Genomic DNA, 15,526 nt, shown 5'->3' on the forward strand with positions numbered 1-15,526 from the left:
AACCCAATGAAGGGGCAAAATTGAATGTGTCCAGTGCTTAGAATAGAGCCTCGCATGCACTGGGTACCAGGTAAACATTTGTTAAGTAAGAATTCGCTAATTCATTCAATCAACGGTATGTCGTGGGAGCTCTTGCCATGGTGCAGTAGGTTAAGAATCTGACTGCAGTGGCTCAGGTTGCCTCAGAGGAGCGGGTTTGATCCCCAGCCCGAGGCAGTGGGTTAAAGGATCTGGTCTTGCCACAGCTGTGGTGTAGGTCACAGCTGAGGCTCAGATTCAATCCCTGGCCAGAAAACTTCCATATGCCACATGTGCAGCCCTAAAATAAACCAAACCAAACCAAACCACTGTATGGTGGACAACTTTTTTTTCTAGTTGGGACATAATTGACATATAACATTATATTGGTTTCAAGTGTACCACATAATGATTGATGTTTGTATACACTGAAAAATGATCACTGCTATAAATCTAGTTAACATCTGCCAACATACAGTTACCATTTTTCCGTGTGATAAGAACTTTTAAGATCTATTCTCTTAGCAACTTTCAAATAGATGGTACACTATTATTAGCTATAATCATGATGCTGTATGTTACATCTCCATGTCTTACTTATTTTATACCTAGAAGTTTGTACCTTTTGACACCCTTCACTCATTTTGCCCACCTCCCACTCCCTGCTTCTGGCCAACACTGGTCACTATTTATGAGCTTGGTTTTTTTTTTTTTGTTTTTTTTGTTTTTTTTTTTTTTGTCTTTTTAGCTATTTCTTGGGCCGCTCCCACGGCATATGGAGGTTCCCAGGCTAGGGGTCCAATCGGAGCTGCAGCCACTGGCCTACGCCAGAGCCACAGCAACGCGGGATCCGAGCCACATCTGCAACCTACACCACAGCTCACGGCAACGCCAGATCGTTAACCCACTGAGCAAGGGCAGGGACCAAACCCACAACCTCATGGTTCCTAGTCGGATTCGTTAACCACTGCGCCACGATGGATACTCCCGAGCTTGGTTTTGTTTGTTTGTTTGTTTGTTTGTTTGTTTTATTTGTTTTGGATTCCACACATAAGTGAGATCATCCAGTATTTGTCTTTCTGTTTGACTTATTCACTTAACACACTTGAAATTTATCTGTGTTATCACAAATGGCAATATGTCCTTTTTATGGCTGAATAATACTCCATTGCAGGTATATATCACATTTTCTGTATACACTTATGTCGGTGGAAACTTAGGTTGTTTCCACGTCTTGGCTGTTGTAAATAATGCTTCAGTGAAAATGAGGGTCCGGTGTAGCTGTTAGTTATCTGTGTGTCTTTGGAAAAAATGTCCATTCAAACATTCTCCATCCTTTACCTATTTTAACTGAGTCTTGTAAATGTTCTTTTTACAGAGGATCTGAACAAGTAACATGTTTTAATGACTTGAACTTCCCTGTATCTTGGGAGTCAAATTTTCAGATGATAAAACATATAAGAATTGTTCTCAAGATGGTCAGATTTTTGTTTTCCCTACATGGGATAATAGAGACTCAGTCCTTTCCTGGTACATCATCACTTTCAGCCAATCTTCCTTCTACAAAAACATGATGCCTATTTGTTTGACAGGGTGGTATATGGAAGAAATGTTCTCTCTTTAGTATATATCCCTTTGTGTCCTTTAGAACTTCATAATTTTTCTTAAAAAAAAACAAAAGCAATGATGGACTGAGGCACCATCTGCTGGGTAGGTAGACAACCAAGCCTCGGCAATGACCAGGAAGATGTGTCATCTCTCTGAATCATAACTGAAAAGGTATGTTCCCCTACCTGAAAGAAGGAGCAACCTACCTGGAGATTTTCATAGTCCCTAAGGCATATTTCTGTGGTGAGCAGTATTTTCACTAATGGTTTACGTTGTGGACAGAGGACTATTTACTCTGATCGTGACAGCCCTGAGAACTCAGTTACCAACTGTGTATGAAGTCCCACCAAAGCCCTTATTAATGGGTGGCTTATGAAATGAGTTCCAAAGTAACTTGTGACCCCAGCATCAGCAAGGGTAGCATTCTGGTGACAGTGTTATCCCCTTTCTTGACTTCCCAATCTCATTGTCTTAGCTTTTCCAACCAATGGACTTATGTACCAGATGATAAAGCTGCATTTGCACAGCCAGTTCCTCCCAGGTCCATCTATTTGTTACAGATTGCAAACTTCCCAAAGCATGAACCATGTTTTTATCATCACTCATGGTTACTAATAGAGCTCCGTACATTGTCAATGCCCACTGAACAGAAGAATGAAATATGGCAGAAAAATGTTCACTGTATTTTATCTACATAGGCAGACAGGGTTAATAATGTAGGCAGAATCCTAATTCCTCCCCTTTTAAACTCCCTACACTGATTTTCCTGCCTTCAAACCTCCCAGGTTGATGTAAACTGGTGTAGCCACTATGGAGAACAGCATGGAAGTTCCTTAAAAAAATTAAGAGAGAAATGCTGGGTCATATGGAAGTTCTATGTATAGATTTCTAAGGTATCTCCAAACTGTTCTCCATAGTGGCTGCACCAGTTTACATTCACACCAGCAGTGCAGGAGGGTTCCCTTTTCTCCACACCCACTCCAGCACTTGTTATTTGTGGATTTATTAATGATGGCCATTCTGACTGGTGTGAGGTGGTATCTCATGGTAGTTTTGATTTGCATTCCTCTTATAATCAGCGATGTTGAGCATTTTTTCATGTGCTTGCTGGCCATCTGTATATCTTCTTTGGAGAACAGTCTATTCAGGTCTTTTGCCCATTTTTCCATTGATTGATTGGCTTTTTTGCTGTTGGGTTGTATCAGTTGTTTATATATTCTAGAGATTAAGCCCTTGTCGGTTGCATCATTTGAAACTGTTTTCTCCCAATCTGAAAGTTGTCTTTTTGTTTTCTTTTTGGTTTCCTTTGCTGTGCAAAAGCTTTTCAGTTTGATTATGTCCCATGGGTATCTTCCATATGACCCCGCAATCCCACTCTTGGGCATATATATCTGGACGAAACTACTTAAGAGAGACACATGCACCCGCATGTTCATTGCAGCACTACTCACAATAGCCAAGACATGGAAACAACCCAAATGGTCCATCAACAGATGATTGGATTCGGAAGATGTGGTATATATACACAATGGAAGACTACTCAGCCATAAAAAAGAATGACATAATGCCATTTGCAGCAACATGGATGGAACTAGAGACTCTCATCCTAAGTGAAATGAGCCAGAAAGACAAAGACAAATACCATGTGATATCACTTATAACTGGAATCTAATATCCAGCACAAATGAACATCTCCTCAGAAAGGAAAATCATGGACTTGGAGAAAAGACTTGTGGCTGCCTGATAGGAGAGGGAGGAAGTGGGAGGGATCGGGAGCTTGGGCTTATCAGACACAATTTAGAATAGATTTACAAGGAGATCCTGCTGAGTAGCATTGAGAACTTTGTCTAGATACTCATGTTGCAACAGAACAAAGGGTGGGGGAAAAAATGTAATTGTAATGTATACATGTAAGGATAACTTGATCCCCTTGCTGTACAGTGGGAAAATAAAAAAAAATAAAAACTAAAAAGAGAAATGCCATATGATCTAGCAATCTTATTCCTGGGCATATATCCAAAGAAAACTGTAATTTGAAAAGATAAATGCACCACAACATTCACAGAAGCATTATTCACAATAGCTAAGACATGGAAGCAACCTAAATGTCCACCAACAGAGGAATGGATAAAGAAGCTGTGGTACACATATACAATGGAATATTACTCAGCCATAAAAAGTAATGAAATAATGTCATTTGCAGCAACATGGATGGAACTAGAGATTATCATACTAAATGAAGCTAGCCAGACAGTGAAAGAAAAGCATCATATGATATCACTTATATGTGGAATCTAAAAAAAAAAGGATATACATGAACTTATTTACAAAACACAAACAGATTCATGGACAGAAAACAAACTTATGGTTACCAAAGTGTAAAGTGTGGGGAGGGGTAAATTAGGAGTTTTCATTAATATATACATACTACTGTATATAGAATAGATAACCAATAAGGACCTACTGTATAGCACAGGGAACTATAATCAATATCTTGCAATAATCTATAGGGGAAAAGAATTTGAAAAAGAATATGTGTGTATATAACTGAATCTCTTTTCTGTACACCTGAAACTAACACAACATTATAAATCAACTATACTTCAATTTTAAAAAAGAGAGAAAAAACCCTCCCAGGTTGAGAACATGTCTGTTTCTCCATCTGATTTTTTCTATATACAGTGACAGCCATGATGCCCCAAACCATAGCTTCCTATTGAGCACGTGTCACAGCAGCGGCTGGTCACACCAGGCTTACACTGGCACTGGCCTCCGAGTCGGGTGCAGTTGGGTCCTACTGAGCCTTGTGGGTGACACTTGCAAGCTGCAAGAAACAAAAGAGAAAGTTGGAGGCAAAAGAAGTGACAGAGAAGCACCTCATTCCATTAGTAGCTTTAGTTCATGTCTTTCCAATTTGCTACCTCTGTAATCCACAACTCCCTTATCTGTTAATTGTGAAAAATATACAATCTATCTTCTGGGATTATAAGGAGTAAAGACAATAATGCCTGTGAAGTACTTAGAACACTGTTCTAAGTGCTCAATAAATACTCCTTAATAAACATAACTTAGCAATAACCGTTACTTAACGAGTTAATGGCAGGCTTAAAATAAATTGCTTCAGTCATTAATTGTTCCAACGTAAGCATTATTATCATTATTTCTTTAATTCCTGATGACCTGCTTTGGTGTTGGACCACACCTTCCATGTCCCTTATTCCATGAGATTTTGAGCATCCCGAAGCCACAGCCCTGCATGGAGAAAGCATCCATTGGGAACTCAGGAAGCCCAGACTCTCATTGTGGCTGTCACTCTATAGCAGTGATTCTCAATGGGGGGGGGGAGATTTTGCTTTCCAGGGGACATATAACCAAGTTTGGAGGCATTTTAAAAAAAAATTGAAGTCTACTTGATTTACAACACTGTGTTAGTTGCAGGTGTACAGCAAAATGTGGAGACATTTTTGGATGTCACAACAGGGAGCGGGGGAGGGTGCTCCTGGTATCACGTGGGTAGAGGGCAGGGTTGCTGCTAAACATCCTACAATGCACAGGATAGTGCCCTCTTCCCAACAACGTGATCCAGTCCTAAATTTCAAAAGGGCTGAAGGTGAGAAATCCTGCTCTACAGCTCAGTGAAATGGACCAGTTACTTAGTGTTTTGAACCCCAAGAGTCTCAATTATTAAATGAAGGTGTAGGGACGAAAGGCGTTGTTTAGAGTCCATTCCAGCCCTACATGTTTTCAGTGTTTCCAGGACTACAAAGAAATATTTTAGGACCTTGGTTGCAGCAGTCTGGCATCCCCAAGCCAGGCTTCCCTTTTTTATATACTTCCTGCACTGTACATTCTGATTCTAACACACGGACAGACCATTCTGTGTATCTAATTCACTGAGCAACTGATATCAACACTGGCTGTTAGGAGTAGATGCTAAAATATATTAGATCATTTCACTCATGTTCCAAAGAGCCTTTGTTGCAGGTGGCGGCGCTTCAGGAGAGCCCATTAGACAGATAATCACCCACAGCGCCGTTGTGCAGCATGGCAGACACACTGGCTATGAGCCTTTCACAAGCTCTGGGGAGCACCTGAGGTCCCATTCCCGAGGCCATTTCAACACAGTTTTGCAGCTGATAATCATCTAAATCCTGCTTGCTGCAGAAATTCTCCAATGAATTGATTTGGGGAATAAGACCAAGTTTATGAAATAATAAGAAAAGAATGCTTATGTTCATAACGGTCTCCTGTTCAAGATTTTTTTTTTTCCTGCCTTTTTGCCTTTTCTAGGGCCGCTCCCACGGCATATGGAGGTTCCCAGGCTAGGGGTTGAATCAGAGCTGTAGCCGCAGGCCTATGCCAGAGCCACAGCAACTCGGGATCCAAGCCGAGTCTGCAACCTACACCACAGCTCAGGGCAATGCCAGATCCTTAACCCACTGAGCAAGGCCAGGGGTTGAACCTGCAACCTCACGGTTCCTAGTGAGATTTGTTAACCACTGAGCCACGATGGGAACTCCTCAAGATTCTTTTTTTTTTTTAATTTTCTTCTTTTTAAATTTTAAATGATTTTTATTTTTTTGATTATAGCTGGTTTACAGTGTTCTATCAATTTTCTACTATACAGCAAGGTGACCCAGTCACACATACATATATACATTTTTTTCTCACATTATCCTCCATCATGCTACAGCATAAGTGGCTAGATATAGTTCCAAGTGCAATACAGCAGGATCTCATCGCTTATCCACTCCAAAGGCAATCGTTTGCATCTATTAACCCCAAAAGAGTCTAATTATTTAAAAATTAGATCTATGCGAATAATGATTGAGAAGAGACTCAATTCCATCCTTTAAGTTGCTTATGACTGACTTTTAAGATTTTCAATCCATTTAAGAATAGTCATTTAAATATTTACATTTATTGACTTATGGTAAAGAAAATAAGCCTTGTGGGGTTTTGTTTGTTTTGTTTTTTTGTTTTGCATTTTGTCTTTTGTCTTTTTAGGGCCACACCTGCGGCACATGGAGGTTCCCAGGCCAGGGGTCCAATCAGAGCTACAGCTGCTGGCCTATGCCAGAGCCACAGGAATGCCAGATCTGAGCTGCATCTACGACCCACACCACAGCTCACGGCAAAGCTGGATCCTTAACCCACTGAAAAAGAAGGGATTGAACCTGCGAGCCCATGGCTCCTAGTTGGATTTGCTTCTGCTGCGCCATGACAGGAACTCCCAGAAGACTTGATCTTTTTAGTTTATATATATATATTTTTGTCTTTTTTTGCCTTTTTGCCTTTTCTAGGGTCACTCACAACAACAGGGAATCTAAGCCACGTCTGCAATCTACACCACAGTTCACAGCAATGCCAGATCCTTAACCCACTGATCAAGGCCAGGGATGGAACCTGCAACCTCATGGATCCTAGTCGGATTTGTTAACCCCTGAGCCATGACAAGAACTCCCTAGTTTATATTTTTACTTGTTAATTTGTCTTAGATGTGAAAGAGTTTTCCTAGGCTACTTGTGATGAATTAAGAAATTACGGCTTAGAGAGTGCATTCCATAGTGTTACTGTGTGTTTCCTGTGCCACATGGTACGTCCTTGTTGGTTATCCATTTTATATATTGTGGTAGGTACCTGCTAATCCTGAACTCCTAATTAGCCCCACCCCTCCATTCCCTTTGGTTATCACAAGCTTTTTTCCTCTGTGAGTCTCTTTCTGTTTTGTAAAGAAGTTCATTTGTAGAAAGATACTTTCAAAACTCAGTGTTGCCACACTTATGTTACTGCTTGGTCTCATATCCAAATATTATTAAAAATGTAATATTTCACAGATGCATTTTGGGAACTGCTGGCTTAGACCATACAGCTATTATGGGGATAAGTGCATCATTTTAAATTTATCCTTCAAGAGGAATCATCTATAGTTTAATCATCTACATGAAAAAAAGCTATGCAATTAGGTTTCTTGAGATTCAATCTAAGTTATATTATACTGTTTGAAATGTCTATTCATGGCTTGGATGATATAGTGGAGAACATGTTGCTACAGCAAACTGATCACACCAACTTGAACATTTTGAACACTAGATGGAAAAAAAGCGGGGTGTTTTTGTTTGGTTTGTTTTTTGCTTGTTAAGGCTGCACCTGTGATCCAGCTGCCAGCCTATAGTAGAGCCATAGCAATACCAGATCCAAGTCATGTTTGTAACCTACACCATAGCTCATGGCAAAGCTGGATCCTTAACTGGCTAAGCGAGGCCAGGGATCAAACGCGTATTCTCATGGATACTAGTCAGGTTCATTATTGCTGAGCCACAATAGGAACTCTGGAAAATAAGTTTTAGTTCATCAGGGCAAGCTGGAAAGGGAACCCAGCAGCACAGACAAATGTCCCCTGGTGTTTTTGCTTTGTCCACAATGAGTTAGTTTCCATGGGTCCCTTCCTGCAACCCTCTCTGTTCCTTTTCTTTCTGTCCCTCCACACAGTGCGAGGCAGCATCTTGAACCTGGATGACAACTGCAGTGTCTCCGCTCCTCACACCTCTAATCTCATTCTCCTGCAGGTCACTGCCTCTCATTCCTCCAGCTTCACAGAGAAAATGGACCCCAGCAATGGGGCTGGAGCCTCCTACTTCCTGCCGCCCAAATTCACGTCTCCTGACTACTCATACCTGTCCTCGCCTCTGATGGCTAGTGAAGGAGAGGTGTCACGTGGACAGGGGTCCCTCTGCTGTGCCCTCTGCCCTCAGGGAGCTTTTCTGTGGATTATGCTTTCTTTCTTAAATCTCTTCCTTTCACACCGACTTTTAAATGCGCTTAAATCTCTCCCCTCTGTAAAATCACCTCCTTGATCTCATACATTCCTCCTGCCACTGTCCTTCCTGTGTCTGTCCTTGAGAGCCAAATTTCTTGAAAAATTGTCTCCCTCCATCCTCATGGCCTCCTCTTCCATTTACCGTTCACACCACTGCAATCCCCTCCCTGCACCCAACCCTGGATGTTGGGGTTCTTCAGGGCTCTCCCATGGGTCACCCTCTTAACCCAGACCCATTGCCTATGTGACCTTGACAGTGCCGTGTCTTTGGTTACCAGCGATGGAGTGCTGCCATCTGCGTTTTGTCTCTTGCCCACATCTCAATCGTGGGACCCAGCTCTGTGTAGGACGTGCCTGTGGGTTGCCCCACAAGCTCTGCCAACCAAACACACCTGAACCCTGCTTTCCTCTCTGTGCCTCTTGCCAGGAAATGATGCCACCATCCACCAAGCTGCTCAGTGCAGAAAACTGAAGGTCATCTTTGATACCTGCTTCTTCATTACCAAGAAGCCTGCATTACCCCAAACATCAAGTCAGTCACAAGCCTGGCCAATCTGACTGCTAACCTATGTCTAGAATGTGTTTATTGCTCTTCACTCCCATCCCTTTCCTCACTGAGGCACCCAGATTAAGGGTGGCAGCCCCAGAGGCATCCCATCTTCCACTATTGTCTCCCCTCCCCCGTCAATTTCCTATTCTATAGTCACAGTGACTCTTTAAAAGGCATTCTGTTCAGATAAACCCCTTCTTAAAAGCTTTCAGTGGCTCCCCATTGCCTCAGGATAATATCTAAACCTCAACTCTTTTCATTTTGCTCCCTCCCTAATCTCTCAACCCAGTGGTTCTCAATAAGGGAAGTTGACCCCAGGGGGCATTTTAGAAATTCCAAAGGGTGGTTTTGGTTGTCAAGGTAATGGAGTGAGGTGTGTAACTGACATTTAGCGAGTGGGGATCAGAAATCGTTCTTACCACATGGAAAATCATCTCATTCTCTGACAGCTTTTGGATGTTCCATTGAATATCCGCAAATGAGAAATCACTGTTTATGAGTTGAGAGCCTTCCTCGATGCTTTTAAAATACGTTAAACATGTTTACAACCCACCTGCTTTCACGCCTGTCTTGTATGTAGTGATTGCATGTGTAAGAGCATCTCCCCACTTGAGTACGTCCCCTGGTGTGTTTATGCGTGTGCATGTACATATTGAAGTACATGGTATTTCCTTATAAATTACTTCCCTGTTATTTCTCCCTTGTATTTGCACATCACATTGATATTATGTGGATGTTATGTGTGCAGGTAAGCTATAATGCCTGTGAATTTCACTGCAGACCAGGAAAGACTGTAATAAAATATTTGTAATAAAAAGGGGAGGTTGAGTTAGATGACACTGAGAGCCATTGCCTGAGTCACACCAAATGACCTGTCACAGCTCCAGGTAACTGTCACACGGTACTGTCATCTCCTGTGTTACTGTCTGCATCTCCCCTTTAAAGTGTCAGCCCTGGCATGGCTGGGAAGGGCCTCGTCTTATTTACACCTGTGTCTACCCCAGTGTCTAATTTCCAGTAGGCGCATCATAGAAATTCATGCAGTTAAGAAGTATACATACATTCTTGGGACTGTATCTTTAAGTTGATACTAAAATGACACTGCTTTTTCTAAGCACAAACCAAGAGAGGAGACATCCAGAAGGAAGCCAGATGGGGGAGGCTTGGCAGGGGGGTGGACAACCAGGAACCAGTTGTTTACAGTTCTTGGTCCAAGTCAGTTTAGAGTTGGCCCTTTCTGGCACCAAGCAGATGGAGCAGATGACAAGAGTCCTTGTCAGCTATAGGATTTTGTAATGCCATGACTCACTTCTTCTAGAAACTTCAAAGGGCTTTCTGTTTACCAAGTACAGTCCATCCCATGGTTTAAAAGAAAAATGAAAGTTTTATGTTCTAGAATGTGTAATCTCTTTTGGTCTTTCGGCACATTTTTATGGATTTATCATGTAATCAGCGCAACAGAAAATTAAAAAATGAACCATCTCCTCATGCTGGCCCAACAAAAGAGATTTGTGCCGAAGGAATGAAGAAATCTTTCATCTGGTCTTCTTGGTAATGCATCTCCATCTTAGATGCAAATATTAATCTGGCTGTAGAGAAGAATGAACTTTGAAAAGGTCAAGTTCCAAGCAGTCCCCTATCTTCCCAGAGCAGCAAGACTGCATTAGTTGGGAATCACAAAATGTGTTAACGACTTCCTCCAGTTGGCATCCTGGGGCAGGGACTCCCAGGGACACTGCAGGTGCCCTGCCCAGATCTTCCCATCCACCAGCTGCTGTGGCGTTGGCTGCTAAAAGCTCACAGCTGCTCCTTCTCCAGAAAGCTGGACCCAGCCACCATGTCCAGGAGGGGGTGGGAGTGGGGAGGTAGTGAGCCTGTGCCTGGTGACATGGGCACACAGAGGCCCACCATTCACCTCCAGGTGGAACTGACCCTGGGAACTTCATGCTTCAGAGCCCCATGGAGACCACATCCTCTCTGATGCCCTCTTGGTCCCCTCATTCCTTTGAGCCAACGAGCATGACCTCAGTCAACCAGGCACCCCTGAGTTCCTGCTTCTAAAGAATCTGACCTAAAAATGGGTGGTTCCATCTGAGGTTCCAGACAGTTTGCCAAGATCAAGTGGCACTCTTCATTTTTATTTTGGTTTCAGAGTTTTCATGACAGTATGTATATATACATATGAGGATGATCATTTGGTAATGGACCAAAATGCACAGAATTTAAATTAGTTTCAAATAATCCATTTAAAATTTTTTTAATGGGAGTTCCCATTATGGCACAGTGGAAATGAATCTGACTAGGAACCATGAGGTTGTGGGTTTGATCCCTGGCCTTGCTCAGTGGGTTAAGGATCCAGTGTTGCCTTGAACTATTGTGTAGGTCACAGACATGGCTCTGATCTGGCATTGATGTGGCTGTGGCGTAGGCCAGTGGCTGCAGCTCTGATTCTACCCTAGCCTGGGAACCTCCATATGCCACAGGTGTGGCCCAAAAATGACCAAAAGACAAAAAAAAAAAAAAAAAAAAGAAAATTTTTTTAATGTAATTTAATTTTTTCCAAATATTCTACTTCTGCATCTATCAAACATCACTGCGATGATTTTGTTTATACTCCATCTATTTTTTTTCTTTTTTGCCTTTTTTTGCCATTTCTTAGGCCGCTCCTGCTGCTTAGGAAGGTTCCCAGGCTAGGGGTTGAATTGGAGCTGCAGCCACCAGCCTATGCTAGAGCCACAGCAACGCGGGATCCAAGCCTCGTCTGCGACCTACACCACAGCTCACGGCAACACCAGATCCCCAATCCACTGAGCAAGGCCAGGGATCGAACCCGCAACCTCATGGTTCCTAGTCGGATTCGTTAACCACTGAGCCACCATGGGAACTCCTATACTCCATCTTCTGTACCAAGTGGAGAATGCTTTGAGGGAAAGAACCTGGTTGCCCCCTGCTCCCCAGAAACCAGCATGGTGCCTGGCCCACATATACTCAGAGAATGGGTGCTGAACAGGTAATTTGGATGGATATATTCAACAAAACAGCCAGTGACTACCTTAGGAATTTACAAAGTTCAGAAATACTTAAGACACAGCTTTAAAATGCGGAGGACCTCGGCTGTCATAAATTTGAGTTCCATGACAGTTATCATCACAACAATAACTTTCCTTCATGGTTAGGAGTCCTTATTTCTTCCTTTCCCTTGCTTCACACTGCCTAGGCTCCCAAATTTCAGCTTTTTTTTTTTCTTGAATTAAACCCGTTGGATTCGATTCTCTTTCTTTGTAACTCATATGTTGGTGCGTGAACACAGTTTTATTTAAAGCTCCTCTGCAGAGAATATGAACTACATGGATAGAGAAATCGTGATACTTTACACTTCCCACTCAAGAGCTGGTTTCTACTTTCCACTTCATTTCTATCATAATATGGCAGAAACTCACTGCAACATTACAAGGCCCTCTGGGGGCAGAATTTAGACAACCTTTGGGTAAGATGCCAAATAAAATACAAATCATCTAGCTAATACTGAATTTCAGAGAAATGATGAATAATTTTTTAGTATATCTCATGCAATATTGAAGGCAATATTTGTAACCACATAATTACATGTAATAATTACATAATTACATGATTCAGATTTCACTGGGTGTTCTGCATCTTTCCTTTCTCCCTCTCTCCCTCCTTTCCATCCTTCCTTCCTTTCCTTCCTTCTCTCTCTCTCCTAAATCTTACGATTCCACTTTTGGTAAAATAATCTTGAAACAACAGCTAGTTTTTTTCATGTTATAATAGCTGAACTTACTGAATAAAATCTAAGATATGCCTATCTTAGGTTGATAGTAGATGATAAAATTTAAAAGTTCTGGGGTATAAATTTTAAATGTTTCTAGTTTAAAATTGAACTTTAAAGCCACAATACACAACATATGGATATATAGGTAACTAAATCAGGAGCTAACAAACTTTCCATAAAAGGTCAGAAAGTAAATATTTTTGGCTTTGTGACTGAAAGGTCTATGTTGCAAATACTCAATTGGATCTTTGTAGCTTGAAAGCAGCGTAGATAACATGGAAATCAGTGGGCATGGCTGTGTTCCAATAAAACTTTTCAGGATGGTAGTTTGCCGATTTTAAATTATGGTATTAGAAGGTTCTCACAAACAATTAAAAATGCAATTTTAACAGAGAAATTTAATTTTTATCCACAAAATTACTTTAAACCATTCTATATAAGGAGTTATCACTGTGGCACAGTGGATTAAGGATCCGACATTGTATCTGCAATGGCTGGGGTCTCTGCTGAGGCACAGGTTTGATCCCTGGCCCAGCACAGTGGGTTAAGGATCCAGCATTGCTGCAACTGTTGCATGGTTTGCAGAAGCTGTGGCTCAGATTCAATCCCTGGCCTGAGAACTTCCATATACTGCTGGTTCAGAAAAAAAAAAAAAATCCTGCATCATTCTATACAATTTTACTGAAGGTGGGATAAAACTGGCACTTTCATGCATAACTGATGATCCTGATAATTAACTGGGGGAATGCCTTCTTGAAACTAATCTGACACACTATTAATTAATTAATCTGACATTATTTCAAGAGCCACAAAACCTTGGGTAAAAAAAGACTATTTTATTTTATTATTATTTTTGCGGTTTTTTGTTTTGTTTTGTTTTGTTTTTTGCTTTTTAGGGCCACATCCGCAGCATATGGAAGTTTCCAGGCTAGGGGTCAAATTGCAGCTACAGCTACTGGCCTATGCCACAGCCACAGAAATGTGAGATTCGAGCCACATCTGCAACCACAGCTCATGGCAATGCTGGATCCTTAACCCGCCACGTGGGGCCAGGGATCAAACCTGAATCCTCATGGATACTAGTTGGGTTTGTTTCTGCTGAGCCACAACGGGATCTCCAAGACTTTATTTTAAAACATTAAAAAAATATGTACTAACTATACAGAATAGAGAAAAATAGAAGCGACCTATAACCACAAGTAGGGGAATGGATGAGTAAATTAAATAAATTTATTCAGGGTCCAAACTCTGCCCAGTGACATGCATGGGCCTGAAGCTGTGCACAGAGTGAGGGGTTTAGAAGGTTCACCTGTGGCCCAACATTGAAAGATGTTTATCAAAGAAATACTATGCATGGTTCCTAAAACAGTAAAGTTACATAAGCACCACAAGAAAATTCTTATGGTATAATAGGAAGTAAAAAAACTCTGTGCACAATCTTATCTGAACATTTGGATTATAATGATGTAAAAGCATAGTATGTATAAAATGGGGACTTACAAGATGATAATAATTAATTAATTATTGGTGGAATTTCTCCCCAAACTTTCTGTGATGCCAGTATATGGTAGTGGCCTCAGATAGGCACACTGGAATCAGGCATCTGGCTCTGATTTCTCACTTAGTAGTTCTGTGACTCTGTGCCTCAATTCTGTCATCTGCAAAATGGGAGTAAGGACAACACTTCCCTCATAGAGTCGTTGTGAAGTCTAAGTAATAGAATATGTAAAAACAAAACAACAACAAAATAAAACCAAAGCAGAAGTCTACCAATGCACCTATTAATAATTCTTCATTAAAAAATTAAAAATCTCAATGTAAAAAAATTAAGACTAAAAGAACCATTAAAAATGTTAAAAATCTGAAGGAGAGGTCAGATCAGTTGGGACACTGGGACAACAGGTATAAACTGCGATTATCCCACTTATAGGAAAATAAAGAAGCTTCATTTTCCTCGCAACAAAACAAAACAAAGCTGTGATGGGCACATACTGTTCTAGGAGATTTGTAACTGTTATCAGTGACTTTCACAGAGAAGAGGTGATCATTATAATGAACCAAATACATTTCTATTTCTCAGGAAACATTTCAAAGTCAAATCCTACTTGTAGAATCATAATGGAGCTCAGTTGCAAAGGAAGAACCCACAAGGCTCTGTGATACTTACAGAGTCAACCAGGATGTGTGAGTGAGCCTGGAGCTCGCCTTCCAAAGGCTGGGAAAAATAGACATCTATGGAATATCGTACATCTGGTTCTAAACAGATGGGTGTGGGAAGCGGCACGATTCTGTATTGAGACATAAAGCAAAAATTCAGTGACAAAAAGTACAGTTATATAACCTAGGCAGCCATCACATTTGATGTGTTCCCGTGTGTACTGGGCAGTGAGTGACAGGGATGAAGGGATGAAGGCCAGGTTGAGGTCTGGACCATCTCAGGGGGGGGTTGGGTGAACAGTAAATGCACATTCAGATTCTCCATGGATAATAATTCCATAGGATTATGCCAAACAGCAGAGCCTTAGAAACTGGCCGTGGGTTGTCACGACTGCTCTGGGAGAAGGTTGGAGCAAATGTCCTTCCTCCCACGCGTCAGGCTAACATCGACAGGGTCTCTGTTTTATTGGCCATGGATCTCCACTGCAAAATCAGTGGCCTCCAAATCAGTAGGTTTTTCCTTCATAGGCTCTCAGCTGTTGCGATAACTCAGGTTGACTATGGTGCTCTTATTCTTGCA

General features: G+C 41.5%; 1 protein-coding gene across 1 annotated transcript in view; it reads right to left on the bottom strand.

The window, feature by feature from the left end:
- LAMB4 (laminin subunit beta 4) overlaps nt 1-15,526 on the bottom strand; it is a gene marked incomplete at its 5' end in the record, with an annotated part of 121,884 nt that overhangs the window by 45,641 nt on the left and 60,717 nt on the right. The window contains 3 exon segments of the mRNA XM_021063522.1: nt 4,307-4,450; nt 5,651-5,829; nt 14,958-15,077. Coding sequence (XP_020919181.1) covers nt 4,307-4,450; nt 5,651-5,829; nt 14,958-15,077 — 443 coding nt within the window.

This window comes from Sus scrofa, chromosome 9 (assembly GCF_000003025.6).
Source record: "Sus scrofa isolate TJ Tabasco breed Duroc chromosome 9, Sscrofa11.1, whole genome shotgun sequence".
Lineage (NCBI taxonomy): Eukaryota > Metazoa > Chordata > Mammalia > Artiodactyla > Suidae > Sus > Sus scrofa.